The sequence below is a fragment of the Agelaius phoeniceus genome, chromosome 1 (assembly GCF_051311805.1).
Source record: "Agelaius phoeniceus isolate bAgePho1 chromosome 1, bAgePho1.hap1, whole genome shotgun sequence".
Taxonomy (NCBI): domain Eukaryota; kingdom Metazoa; phylum Chordata; class Aves; order Passeriformes; family Icteridae; genus Agelaius; species Agelaius phoeniceus.
The window spans coordinates 92,676,619-92,690,341 of record NC_135265.1 but is presented as its reverse complement, the minus strand read 5'-3'; the positions used below and the strand labels follow the sequence as shown (position 1 = coordinate 92,690,341).

Sequence of the window (13,723 nt, the reverse complement as noted above, 5' to 3'; positions counted from 1 at the left end):
TTTCATGTTACTGGAGTGCTTTCCTCTGAGGGAATTCAAAAAGCGGTCAGGAAAATTCGCACGGCTGTTTCTTTTCCAGCAAAACAACTTCAGGTCTTCAGCTTGCTGCAATTACCCCATGGGGTAGCAAATAAACACACTAAACCAGAGGCAATATAGTGAAAACGTTGTATTGTGACATGCTTTTCCAGTTCAAAATGTTGAAAGCATTTTTTTTTTTTATTGAACAAATTATTAAATCCTACATGCAAAATTCTGAAAGCCTACACTACATGTTAAAACAGCTGAACACATCCTATTCACACTTTATCTTGGGATCTTTCAAACGACAACTAACAGTCTATTAATATAACTATGACCAGCAGACTAATTTGGATGGACTTCTTTAGCTCTTGAAAATACTCTATACAAGAGCACTAGTAATTCATTCACTTTTATTTTTTTTTTATTTTGATCACAAACACTATACAATCTGTATTGTAGGTGTTAAAACATGTATTTTCTTTAGAAAAGTTTAAGAAGTATTAAAACAGTTTTAACAGTGATAAAGTAGGCTTTATTCCAATTATTTGTGTTCAATTATTCAACACCAATTTTTAGAATACCTAAATCTACTAAGACCTACTTCTTTTGGACCTGTGCCATCAGTTCTACCAGGTAACTTCCCAAATTATGAAATTTATAATTTTCGTCTTTAAAAATAAATTGTTGGAATTATTTCTGAAGATGGCAGTGCTTAGACCCAGCCCACACATTTTATAAATATGTTACAACTACACACAGCACACAGCTTCACAGTTCATGCGATAGGCAGTGTCTAAAAAATCAGTTACTAACTTCCAAAAACATTTAAATATCTACGGTATTTAAACACAGTGTTTTCTAGTTCCTCATAAGAAAAGTAAGCTGTAAACATTTTTACCTTTAGTTCATGCCTTGTTTTTTAGGTAATGTGGTCTTATTTTGTTGGTTTGTTGGGGTTTTTTTTAAGTCTACAACCATTGTTGGAATAAATCTGTGTTCCCAAAAATATTACATTCCATGGATAAAGCACAAGTCTATTATATAACCATGTGATACAGATACAGAAAATGAACTACTGTATTCAAAAACATAAAAGTAAAGATACTAAAGCAGTCCATAGCTGTTAGAGCTGATGCTTTCAGAATACAGACCAACATTGTGACACTAAAAATGTTCAAAAATAAGGCCTCTGAAATAAATATTTCCATTCTTTAAAAAAAGATATAATAAAAATGTACATCACATGGTCAATGTAAGTATAAAAAGCACTAAGTTAAACCATTCTGGATGATGTATCTGAAGTAAAATGGCCTAGGTTTTGCTTCTGCCGACGTCCTCTATTATTTTTGGGGCATTTTCTGTTAAAAAAAAAGAAGAGACAAATAGGAAAGGAGGGCTGATTTTATATACGCCACCTATAATTATGCCTAACAATCATGCATTGACTCAATTTTTTTGTACTGAACAATAGCAAGGAGTCTATGATCTGTGCTGACAAGTGAGGCACTCCTGCTCTTAGGTACTGGACTCTGACCTGGGAATGTCTGAGATCATGCAGAAGGGAGCCCTGCTTGACCTTGAGACTGAAAGCAGCAAGGTCCTGCATCCTTCAGCCTTGATCCAGCAAACACGTTCCACAGGGAATGATTGCATTAGCTTTACTTGATACATATTTCATATTTAAAACCCAGTGGATGGTGAGACTGGATCAATCAGCCTTTTGAAGTGCTGGACCTCCAGGTGCCTCGCTGCTCGCTGCAGCCCCTGAGACAGAGCCCACCCAGGTCTCTCAGTGGTGTGACTCTGGCAGTCCCTTTCTTGGGGCCAGACACAGAACTAAAAGGATTCACAAAAGCCAGCAATCCTGCATGGAATGGCAATTAGCCAAGGCAATGAACAATGGAGCACTCCTGTTGGGATGCAGCGAGATGTGAGAGACTGAGAGCTGGGCAATGGTCATACAGAGGCTGAAAGAGGAGCTGACCCATAGCCTTCCACACCACTGCTTTGGCCAGCAGGCTGTTCAGTGAAAAAAGGAATGACATCAATTACATGAACCAAGTAATTCTTTTAGATGTGCAGGTGGTGTTTTACACATGTGCTAATGTCTGTTATGTTGAACTTTACAAGGGATACAGGGAAAAAGGCCTGTATTGTTAATTCACTGTGTCTCTCTATATCACTGAGTTTTGGAAGCCTTAAACTAATGCAGTAGCAGAAAGTTTTATAGCCCAATGTAAGTGGAGCTGAAAAAGCGAAGGAGAACTTGAGGAGGAAAAGTCAAACTGTGGCACGGATGCCCAAGTGTAAGACTTAGGTACTTCATGCACCTATAAGGTAAAAAAGTCATCCTTTATCTATCTCAGAGACCTCAGTGTTTGTTTGGTTCAAGTCCTAGACCTGAATGCCTTGTCATCTAAAAGAACCCATGGCTCCCATTTGAGCTTTTACACAGTGTGAGAATTTGAGACAACTTCTAGATGTCTCAAAATGTGCTTGTGTGTCTTTAAGTTTCACAAAACAGGTTCTCACTGTGACTGTCTAATAATGGGACTAAGTTGCACACTAATTTTCAGAAAGTGTATATGGTGTAAGGGGTACTTCTTTCTCTGTGTAACACCATTTAGAGTGGTACCACAGGGAACAGCACCTTGTCAGCCTCTCTGTTTCACTGGGTGGCAGCTGGGGATCATAGGTTCCACAAAATTTCAGCAATTAGGCCAGTGAAGACCTAACAAAGTAGCTTAACTCTTGGATTCATTTTAAGGCTGAACTGTTCTGCTGTGTGTTTGGTCTGGAGATTCAGAGTGGTTACTGGTGGTTTCTGAATTCAAACAAATTTGTCTTTAGTGACCAAAGAAACAAAGGGGCAGATAGGATGTTACATAATCATCCTGCTTCAGTCATCAGGTAGTTTTTAAGCACGTATTAAGCAAATAAAATGTTGGACATCATATAATTAAATACAGAAAAAGTATATCCATACAATGTGTCATTTTTCACTGGTTTTGTCTTTACCTACCTGGTTATGCACATGACAATTGCAACTATAATGGCAATCTGTACAGCTCCAATTATTGCTGCAATAAGGACATGCGTAAGCTTTTGTCTACTTGGGACAACATAAAGAATACTAAAGTCTGTCTTTTCACAGTGCTGTCCAGTATATCCTGATTCACACCTGAAAAAGAAAAGGAATATTTCATGGAATCTGTAATTTGACAGCACCCCAGTGATTTGCAGATGAAATGAGAAATCCAAGGTGACTCCAGCTGAGAAAGAGCTGATGAGAGGTGCATGTGTGGCAATGCTTGGGTAAAGGAATGGTTTGGATCTGTGTGGCAAGAGAAGAGACAGAGCAAGTAGATATGATCTGCTTTTTCTGGATAAGGTTACTAGTAGCCCTTTTTGAAAACACACCAGCATGGGGAAGATCCTGATTTGTCAAAGAAATATGTGGGTCATTATTATATTGGTACAATATTTAGGAAGAGTGTAGCAACTGGGTGGAACAAGTAGACACTTGAAAGACAAGTAGACAAGCTAAATTAAATGCAAGAATCATGCTCACGAAACACAGCGAGAGCACAGCTCATTCAGCTCCATTGTCAATATGGGACAGAAGTGACAAAGAGGAAGGGGAACCTTGAAATATGGATTGAAAATCCACCTTGAAAAAAGACCCCTTTTCAAGCTGCAACCTAGAGAAGTGGAATCTTGAAAAAAGAAGAAAAAAGAAGATCCCTTTTCAAGCTGTGACCTAGAGAAGTGGAATCTTGCAAAATCTACTGGACAAGACCAGCACCAAACCCCCTCCTGCCTTGTGGCTGAGCCAGAATTTGATGGAGGTCAGCTTAGAAAACTCAATGGCTCACAACTGTTCCAGTGAGAGTTCAAGGAAGAATCCAAAGTAATTTGCATGAGGTGGGGAAGAAATAGCTGGAAGCAGAAGAGAATCAGCTCTTTAAGTGTTAACTTGCCTGAGCAAAGCAGCAGTTAGCTCAATGAGAAGCTCAACAGAGGCTGTTCCTGAGCAGTGACGTGTTCCGGCAATGCAAGATGCGCCAGTGCAAACACACTCTGAAACAATCCATGTCTCAAGGCAAAAGAGGCTCAGGCACAAGAAAAGGCAAGAGCCACCCAAAACACTGAGATGAACACTCTGCAGAGTCAAAGGCCACTACTTAGAACCCTGGGCAAGTTCCTAGTACAGCTGTCCTTTAGAACTGACTGACATGAATGCATCACTGTGGTCAACTGAATCATACAATTGGCCTCCAGCTCTGCAGCTGCAGAAGAAATACTCGCATGCAGGCAGAGCAACAATCATTTTGTAAACTGGATCTGACAAGCCTGAATGCAACACAAAATCAGACTCATCCATTCTAAAGCTTTGTGCTAGGGTAGGAATTAATTCTGTTTGGAGCAACAAAATAATTACACCAAAGACCTTTTTACAAATGCTAATGCAACTCCTAATCCCCCTCAGCATGCAGGGATAATAGTTGGGGTTTACATGTTCATAATCTTGTGACTCTACTTTCTCCAGCCATGAGCTGCTGTAAGGAGTTTTGGTTCAGGCATGAACCAAATTCCAGAAAGACTTGTTAAAGAAAACCCTCCATGTGGTAGAAGTGTGCCCAGTGGTAGGCAGGAAGGGAATAAAAAGAACTCTGTATAAGCGTAAGAGAAGAAGGAGGATAATGAACACACTGGTAATCATGCAAGAAAACACAGAAAGGGAGATATCTCCTTGTTAGTCAAGAGGACTTAAATCTTATTGTTACTTTGCTTGTGTTTTTAATAAAGAAAGTAGCAGATGAAGTATTATCAGTGTGAGAGCTGCTTTAATGCAGAGGAGACAAAACAAGAGAGAGGAGGCACAAGGAATTCAAAGATGTTTTCTCAGAAACACCAAAATGACAGGAAATTATTTCTGAGAAATACTGAATGCAGATTCAGGAGGAAAAGTGCTTGCATTAAGGATTACATAATGGCAGGATGAAGTACTAGTCACTAGTTTTCCACCTTAAACTAGTAGAATAGGTTTTAAAACATTCTGCTGCATAAATGTATAACAAGATAATATAGCATTAGTATAATAGTAACATCAATAGAGGCCAGCAAGGATTTATCAAAATAAGCTGATTAGTCAATTAATTGATTTAGCATAAAGTTAAGATTTCTTTTTAAAGGGCTGGACTGTGTGTCCTTGACACAGCCTGCCATAAGGACAGGGCAGAACTGCACTGCACAAGGGGGGCAGCAGGAGACAGACCTGATCCCATCTGTGCAAAGGCTGCTAAACTCAATACTGTGCTACTGACTGCTACAAAACCTTCCTCCCACCTGCCTGCTGGCAGTCCTGGAGGACTGCTGTACAATAAGCAAGGAGATTCATTGCCCTCAGTGAAAGTAGAACTCAGAATTTGCTCTGCACAAATATTTTCTGCAGTTTTATAGGTCATCCGATACCTCACATACATTGCTGCTAGGAAATGAGGACCAAATTAAACAATGTAAATGCTAGATGCCTATGAGAACTGAAAGCATTTGAAAATAACAATTTGCCCTTAGCAATCATCATTATATTTTCCTTGCTGGAGAAAGAGAGAATTTTTTTCTCTGATAGAGGTACATGATTACTACGGCGGATTGATGTCTGTTATAAACTATTTGTTCCTTAATAACTTGCTGCAGTAAGAAACATGCATAAAGCATGAGACCATCAGTACTTCAATAGCCAAGAAAAATCCAAAGGAGGTCTGATAGTCAGGGTCAAGAACTGATAGTCACAAATTCTGGGCTGGAACCACGTGAGGTTTGTTGTGCTAGGCTCAGCACTGAGATATTATCCAGAATATTTAAATACATAGCTGAAGCTAGTAACAGTAAATGTAACTATAAAATAGAATTTAAAAGGTAAATTAATTGGTAAATTAATTAGATCCATCAAAACATTGCCTATCAATACTTACTAGAGTAATAATAAATATTTAAAAGATAGAATTTACACTGAATCATAAATTGATAGATTACTATAAGATTAGCACATTCCAACAAAAATTCTGAGAAAATAAAAATTAGTTAATTCAGACAGGAATGTTTTCCTTGAAATACTGCTACTTTAAACATTTTAAGGACAAATACATTATGAATTGTGTTAAATACAGTTCTAGATCAAAAGAATACCGTAATCAGATACTGTTGCCTAATGCCCAGCAAGATGATGGTGGGGGTGCACCCAGTTTCCCAAAAGAAGCAAAGCCATGTTGAGTTCTCTTGGTTTCAGACCAAAAGAAAACCAAATTAGTGCTATTGGAAAGCAGAAAATAAACAAGAAAAGGTCTTGTATGGTAAAAGAAATAATAGAAATTTTCAAGTGCTCAAGTTGACAACAATGCCGGCTCTGCCATTTTGGGGCTTCCTGCTCTCTGATCTGTCTGGAAACCCTTAAATCTTGGCAGTGCAAAAAACACCTAAATATCATCAGTCAATAAGGATCAAGGGAGAAAACATGAAAGCATCCAATGGATTTACAGCTGAAGTTTCAAAAGCAAAGGAAAGCAAAGAGTTATGGCAGTTTCAGCCACACTAATCTGAAAGTACAAGCTTGCAAGATAAAAGCTCAGGAGTGAAACCTCCTAATAAGTAGGGCACTGCACCTTATTGCAAAGTGGCCTTTTGCTATAAACAACTTTTTAAAAAAAATAATAATAACAGCAACAACAACAATAATACAATTTTGGAGGAAAACAAAGATACGCAATTCCATTGGTGAAATGTAAAGGAAAAAATTATCTGGGAGCTAAGGAATATTCATATACTCTGGAAAATACTGAAGGGGTTAGTACTGAGTGTTCTGAGTTGCTAGTTTACACTGCAGACAAAAGTTGTGGGCTAAAGAATATTTTGCAATTTTTTATTCTCTAGATAAGCCTATTATTGTGAAAAAGGGAAATAAATGTTAAAAATAAAGTATTGATTCTCTAGAGGGAGTTTATGACAGGAACAGTAAAATGTGCTGTTAAATAGCATAAGAACAGGCTGAGGGGTCAGTGGGGAAAGAACAGTCACAGAGAGAAGCCATGCAAGGCAAAGGCATTGCTTTTTAATATGTTTCTGTTTTTCTTGTTTTTTTTAGCTCTGGATGTGATTTAGCAGCTGAAAATAAGAAGCCAACACGGAGGCTACACTCCTCAGAGGGATTCAGGTTCTGATGTACCTGAGTGACCGAGCCTCTCCTCTGAGCACTATCTCCCTCCTGATGGGAGCAGCTGGTGCTGCCCAACAGCACAGGGATGCTCCTCCTGTGCCACTGCTTAGATATCACAAAGTGACACATGCTGTCATTATGCCTAGAGAGCATTTTGATTAAGCTTTACAGTGATTTCAATCAGATTTTGGAGACATGAAGGACTTACCGGCAGGAAGCCTTCTGAGTGGAATAAATGAACTCACATTTTCCATGTATACAGTAACCATTGAAGCTTTCTGAACAAGGTATGTGGTTTCCAATGTAAATGTCTTCTCTTTGATCACTGGCATCTTGAAAAGAAATATACATAAAGAATTATACATGGGTCTATGATGTTAATTTAAAACTCTCAACCAGGAATAGCATATCCTTAAAAACTTGCAGTGAATAAAGGAATAGAGAATAATAAAGCAGAGGCTTAAGAGGGAAGTTTCAGAGGCACCTACAGAGATTTGCTAGAAGGTACTGCACTGGAAAATGATCCTCAGACACCTCTAAACATGCTTTTTAGATCATGTTTCTCAAAAAGGAGAAAAGTGTTTGTGACAGAAACAAACCAAAGTAGGAAGATCAGCAGAAGCTTTGTCAGTGGCACTGGGGCAAAGTGCTAATACATAGATACAGAGAGCTGTCTCCCATGTGCAAACAGATGAAAAAGAACCCTCTAAAAAGGATTAGAAAGATGTTGAACCACATTTTATGATTACTGGGTAGAAAACCACTTGATACAGCCCAAATCTGATTGGTACCACTGGTGGTTAAAGTTGAAATCAAACACACTTCAATAGCAGTCTTCCTCAGAGAAACATTTTTATGGAGAGAGAACTTAAAAATATTGAAATGTGTTTAGAACACCCATTCCTTTGGGAGCTGTGCTGGTTTTGGCTGAGATGGAGTTAACCTCCTTCACAGCAGCTGATGGAGTGCTGTGGCTTAGATTTCTGGCTGAAATAATAGTGGTAACACAACACTGTTTTGGCTGTTGCTGAATGGAGCTCACACAGCATCAAGACTTCCTCTGCTTCTCACTCTGCTTCTCCCCTCAGCAAGAAGACTGGGAGTGGGCAAGCCTGGGAGGGGACACAGCCAGGACAGCTGACCCAAACTGGCCAGAGGAATGTCCCACACCACATGATGTCATGCTCAGCAATAAAAACAATAGTTTTGGTATTTCCAAGGTGGCAGTTGCTCAGAGGTTGGCTGGCTATCAGTCTGCTGATGGGATATTGTGAGTGGCAGCTTTTGCATCTCTTGTTTATTTTTCCTCTTTTTCTTCACACCTTTGCTTCTAAAACTGCCTTTAGCTTCACCAATTGAGTTTTTCTCATGTGTGCTTTCCTGATTCTTCCATCATCCTGAGGGAGGCTGGGATAGAGCAAGCAGCTGGTGGGCACCTAGTTGCTGTCCAGCTCAGCCCAGCACAGGAAGGCAATCCCTTCTGCCCCAACATCTTTCATGCTTCTGTCATGTTACCAAAACTACCCAAAGCTGTGCTCATTTTCTACCATTTCCCCCCCAAAAATTTTGGTAAAGAAGTCCTAAACACTTCTATAAGAAGCTGATATTCAAGCTGATATAAGAAGCTTAGCTAAAGAAGCTGATATTTCATAATGAAGAGGGATCTTAAGATGTGAGCATAATTATAGAATTGTGTTCATTTCCATGGCAATAGACAATAGCTTCACAAATAAAAGACTACTAAGCAAAAGGGAGTGTGAAGAAGAAATCTCTTATACAATTGCAGATATTTGAAATTAAACCAGCAAGAAAGAGAATATAGTTTTACAAGACAAAAGAGAGATATGCTGCTCTTTTAGGTTTTTTCTGAAATGTCAGGAATGTATTTTATTTTGGTTCTGGAGAAAAAGCCCCAACCCTGTATTAGAGATTTTAGATCTAAGGAAGCATGTTAATTCAGGGTGTTGTGAAGATACAGACAACTTGACACAAGGGAAGAATGTTGACTAATACTGACAGTGTGTCTACCACTGCACTGGTGGAATAGACTGTGTGGTGACATGTCTAAGAGGAGAAAAGTGGGGATGTCTCATCCCAAAACTATAATCTCCCTCCTTTTCCAAGAATTTTATTACTGTCATATCTGGTCCAAATCAACCCTTGTAAGGAGCTACAGACTACAGACATATTAGTATGTTCAGAGAGCTGCACCCATCTGGTTTTAATACATGTAGTGATACACAATGTGCGACCTGGGGGAAAACTGAAAGCTGCATCCCCTGAAAAGAGGCCAGACAGCCACACACGGGTCAGAGGCAAAACTTACATTAAGCAAGAGGGTGTTAAATGCAGGAGGTGATTCCTAGTGTAAAATAGACATTTACCTCCCTTTTGACAGGAATTCATTTTTAATGAGAGACACCTGCTAGACTGCTTCAGAGCTTCAAAGTGAAAGATGTAACTGGTGCAGGAGCCTTGAAAGAATGACTGGATATAGGCGTTCAAAAACCTCACCAGAAGGAAGAGTCATGCATAAAAACTGAAACCCTGATGCTCATCTTGGTACAACAAAACCACCAAGCCAGCTGAATCTGGGAAGACAGACCTTTCTGATGGAACTTTAGGTAGCCACTTGCACTGCAGGAGGAGACTGTCACAGTTCTAGAGGCTAAAAGATATTATCCATCCAGAGAACAGGGTTTAACAAGATTAACTCACAGGAACTGAAAGCAAAAGCAAACAGGTAGGAGTGTGGACTGTTCTCTTATCCTGGATGAAAAAAAATCAATTCAAAGAAGTTGAATTCAGGCTCTCACTATCTAAAGAGACCTGAGCACTGTATTAAAAAATTTCAAAGCAACCTTTTTCTCATGAAGCATACTCTCTCCATCCACATCATTTGCTGAATGCGAGACTGCACAAGCCATACACATTAATAATAATAATTATATACAATGGTTTTTCCACTAACTAGATTTCAAGGGCAATTTACATGCAATGAATAAAAGGCTGTTACCTCTTTGGAATAGGAACTGAAAGTGGTGTTTCATTACATAACATAATAAGATGTATATTGCATTTGTTGCCTTTTATACCTTCATAATGTAAGTGAAAATTGACATTAAATCACTCCAACTGGTACATCATATGCAGTGAAAATAAGAGAATTTGTGAAAAGAGAAAAACGTATGAAGCTTTTTGGCACTGAATGACTTTTCAAGAAGAACACAAGGAATGTGGAAAGCCATATTGGGATGGCATTACTCAGGGAAGCCATGGGAGTGCAAAACAAGTATAATGACAGAAAAAACTGAACACCAGAGCTAACAGAGAAGGCAGCAACCCCTTGGAGCAAAACCTGCATTAAGACCAGAACTGAGGAGAAAGAACAGTGAGTTATGTTCATTTGTGATTCCTTCCTGTGCAAAATAAAAGCACCCATTTTCAGACTGGATTCTCTTTTCAGGGAAATTCTCTTCCTCCCTGGGACCTGAATTAGAGATGCCACCACAAGACTGAAGAGGTTATTGCAACCTTCAGACTACTACTCACTCCTGCTCTTTCATGTGGCTACTAATGATGATGTAGCCACAAAAAGCCTGAGTTCAATCAAATGAGATTTCAGAAGCCCTGGGAACAATGATAAAAAAATTTTGGAACAGATAGTGTTTCCCTTCAATCCTCCCAATAATGAGGGGAAACTTGAAACAAACAGGTGAGCCCAGGATGCCAATACCTTGCTCTGGGACTGGTGTTTCCACCAAAACTTTGGGGTTTTAAATGATGGAAGAGACAAGGTATGCTGGGGTCTGATGGAACCAACCTGTCCTGAGGGGTAAAATGACTTTTTGGGTGTAAGCTGGGAGGACCAAGAGGGGTTTAAACTAGCATTGATGGGGGAAGGGGATTCCAACATCATTATAGTAGGTAAGTCACATGGCATCACCTGAGGGTAGCAAGGGCTAGTGGGAACACTTCCACTGCTCCTGAGAGCATGGAGAGCTCAGGAACACATTTGAAATGCTTGAACACCAACACACGCAGTGTGAGAAACAAACAGGATGAACTAGAAGCACTAGTCAGCTCCCAGAGCTACAATATCACTGCTATTTGCATGAATTGGTAAAATGAGTCCCACAAGTGGGGTGTTGAGACGGAGGGCTCCAGGCTGTTCAGGAGTGACAGGCAGGGAGACAAGTTGGAGGTATCATGTTGTATGTAAGGGAGAGGTGATTGTACAGCACTCAGAGTTAGTGCTGATGTGGTTGGGAGCCTCTGGCTGAAGGCCACAGGGATGGAAAACAAGGAAATGTGGTAGTAGATGTCTACTACTGAGTGCCCAGCCAGGATGTGAGCACTGATGACTTATTCTATAAGCAATTATGAGAAATCTCTGGATTGCTAGCCCTTGTCCTTATGGGAGATTTTTAACTTCCCACACATCACCTGGGAGTATATAATATTGCTGTGATGAGCAGGACTTTCTTGACATTTTCAGGAGACAATAACTTCTTGTCAGTGGTACTCAGTGAGCCAAGCCTTCCTAGGCTTGCTATTTGTGAATAGAGGGCTCATGGAGGGTGTAATTTTAGGTGTCTGTCTTGGCCATAGTGACCATGAAATGGTTGAGTTTAATGGTTGAGCTCTCAGTGCAAAGAGAATAAAGGACACCAGCATTGCTACCCTTGATTTCAGCAGAAAAAACCTTTAAGCTATTAATGGAGCTCTTTAGCAGAGTATCCTGGCAATCTGCTTTGGAGGGGTCCATGAGTACTTGTCAAGGTTTTAGAAGTGCCTTTAGAAGCACAGGAGCAGAAAATTCTGCTGCATTGTAAGTCAAGCAAGTGGGGTAGAAGACCAGCTTGACTGAACAGGGAACTCTTTGTGGAGCTCAAGAGGAAAGATAATTTGTATGGCCATTGGAAGTGAGATCAGGCTTCACAGGAAGAGTACAGAGCTGTGGTTTGTAGACAGAAAAGGCCAAAGCTCATTTTGAACTGAATCTGGCCAGTGTTGTGTAAGATAACAAGAACAGCTTTTTCAAGTGTGTTACCAGCAACAGGAGGCCTAAAGAAAGCATTGGAGTGATCCTTGATGTGTATGATCATCTGACTAGCAGGGATGAAGAAAAAGTTGAGGCATTAAAGGTCATTAAAAGGTAAGGTAGAGTTCATGTAGGTGAAACATTTTCAACCAATGTGATTCAGGATATTAGTTCACTGAAAATATTTTAAAACAACCTAACAAATACAGAATCGTCCATTTTTCCCAGAAGTTAACAGAAAAGATGGAATCATGGCAGGGAAGCTTGTGCTATGTTATTTCATCAGGAATGTCACAGCTTGTCATCTTCTAGTAAAATCATTTTCCCAGCACTTGGAGGGAGTCCAATCCTGTGGCCACATGCTCAGCTGGGCATCTTAGAGGGATACAGCAGGCAAAACTTACAAATCATGCACCTCTTCCTGCTAGCCTTGCAACATGCTGCAAGAGAGAAACTGCTCACAGGCCTGTCTCAGTTACAGGAATCAGAGCTGTGAGGCAGACTGGAAGAGCCTTGCATGCTCTGTTTTGTCATCTTGTGAAGCCATAACCAAGAAGCACAAAGTCTGCATCATACCTTTCACTTCTGGCCGATACTGCATGCCATCATCTTTCTTTCCAACTGCATTTGTGTCATCTGTTTCTAGGTGATAAAAACATGCATGGTTACTCATTAGGAAAGGATATTCTCCAGACCACTACGTGTGCATCACTGATAAGCCAGAATAATATTCAAAGAACTATTTTAAATTGCAGTAAACCTGGACACACTCCCACGTTGTTCCTCCCACACAACCAGGCTGGTATCACACCTAGTTGGTAGCCCCAGTGTCCAGACCAACATGGCACACCTCAAGCTTTAGGTTTTGAACTAAAAACTTTTCTGCAGTATGGACCTAGGTTATTTTGGTGACAGTCTGTTTTGGTGTGGGAACTGCCCAAGTTACAGATCTAGATGTAACTGGTAAAAAGTTGGTAGAAATCTGTTATTCCCATGAGAAAGTCCTAAATGCAAGACCCCAAAACCAAAGGATGATGGGCAGGATTAGCTACAAGACAGTAGGCAGAGGGTTTCAGTGGACCATTCCAAGACTGGAAAAGGAAATTATAGAATCACTTTGGTTGGAAATAAGCATATTTCAGATGCTTATTTCCAAATAAGCATTTGAAATGCAAATAAGGGAAAAACCCCTTAAGAATAAAGGATCAATGTCTGTGCAATCAGGGCCCAACCTGTCTCACACTGGAAGCACATTTTACAGCGCACAGCAACAAGAGGGAAGATTTCCCACACACCCATATTCCTTCTGTTCTCTTACCACCCCCAGCTTTTCCAGTCTTTGCAGGTAACAGCACCCAAAGAAAGGCAATGTAAACACAGCACTATGTGTGTAGTGTGGGGAACTCAAAATTACAGGTGATGAGTTCATTGATAACTGC

The 13,723-nt window shown here is 40.0% G+C and overlaps 1 protein-coding gene across 1 annotated transcript in view; it reads right to left on the bottom strand.

The window, feature by feature from the left end:
* Positions 1 to 154: 154 nt before the first annotated feature.
* Positions 155 to 13,723, bottom strand: part of TMEFF1 (transmembrane protein with EGF like and two follistatin like domains 1) — a 113,803-nt gene continuing 100,234 nt past the window's right edge. Inside the window, exons 7-10 of the mRNA XM_054637405.2 lie at positions 12,861 to 12,926; positions 7,449 to 7,572; positions 3,047 to 3,205; positions 155 to 1,382 (exon numbers count right to left, since the gene is read on the bottom strand). Of these exons, the coding sequence (XP_054493380.1) occupies positions 1,298 to 1,382; positions 3,047 to 3,205; positions 7,449 to 7,572; positions 12,861 to 12,926 (434 nt within the window). The 3' untranslated portion in view covers positions 155 to 1,297. The remainder of the gene's footprint in view (positions 1,383 to 3,046; positions 3,206 to 7,448; positions 7,573 to 12,860; positions 12,927 to 13,723) is intronic.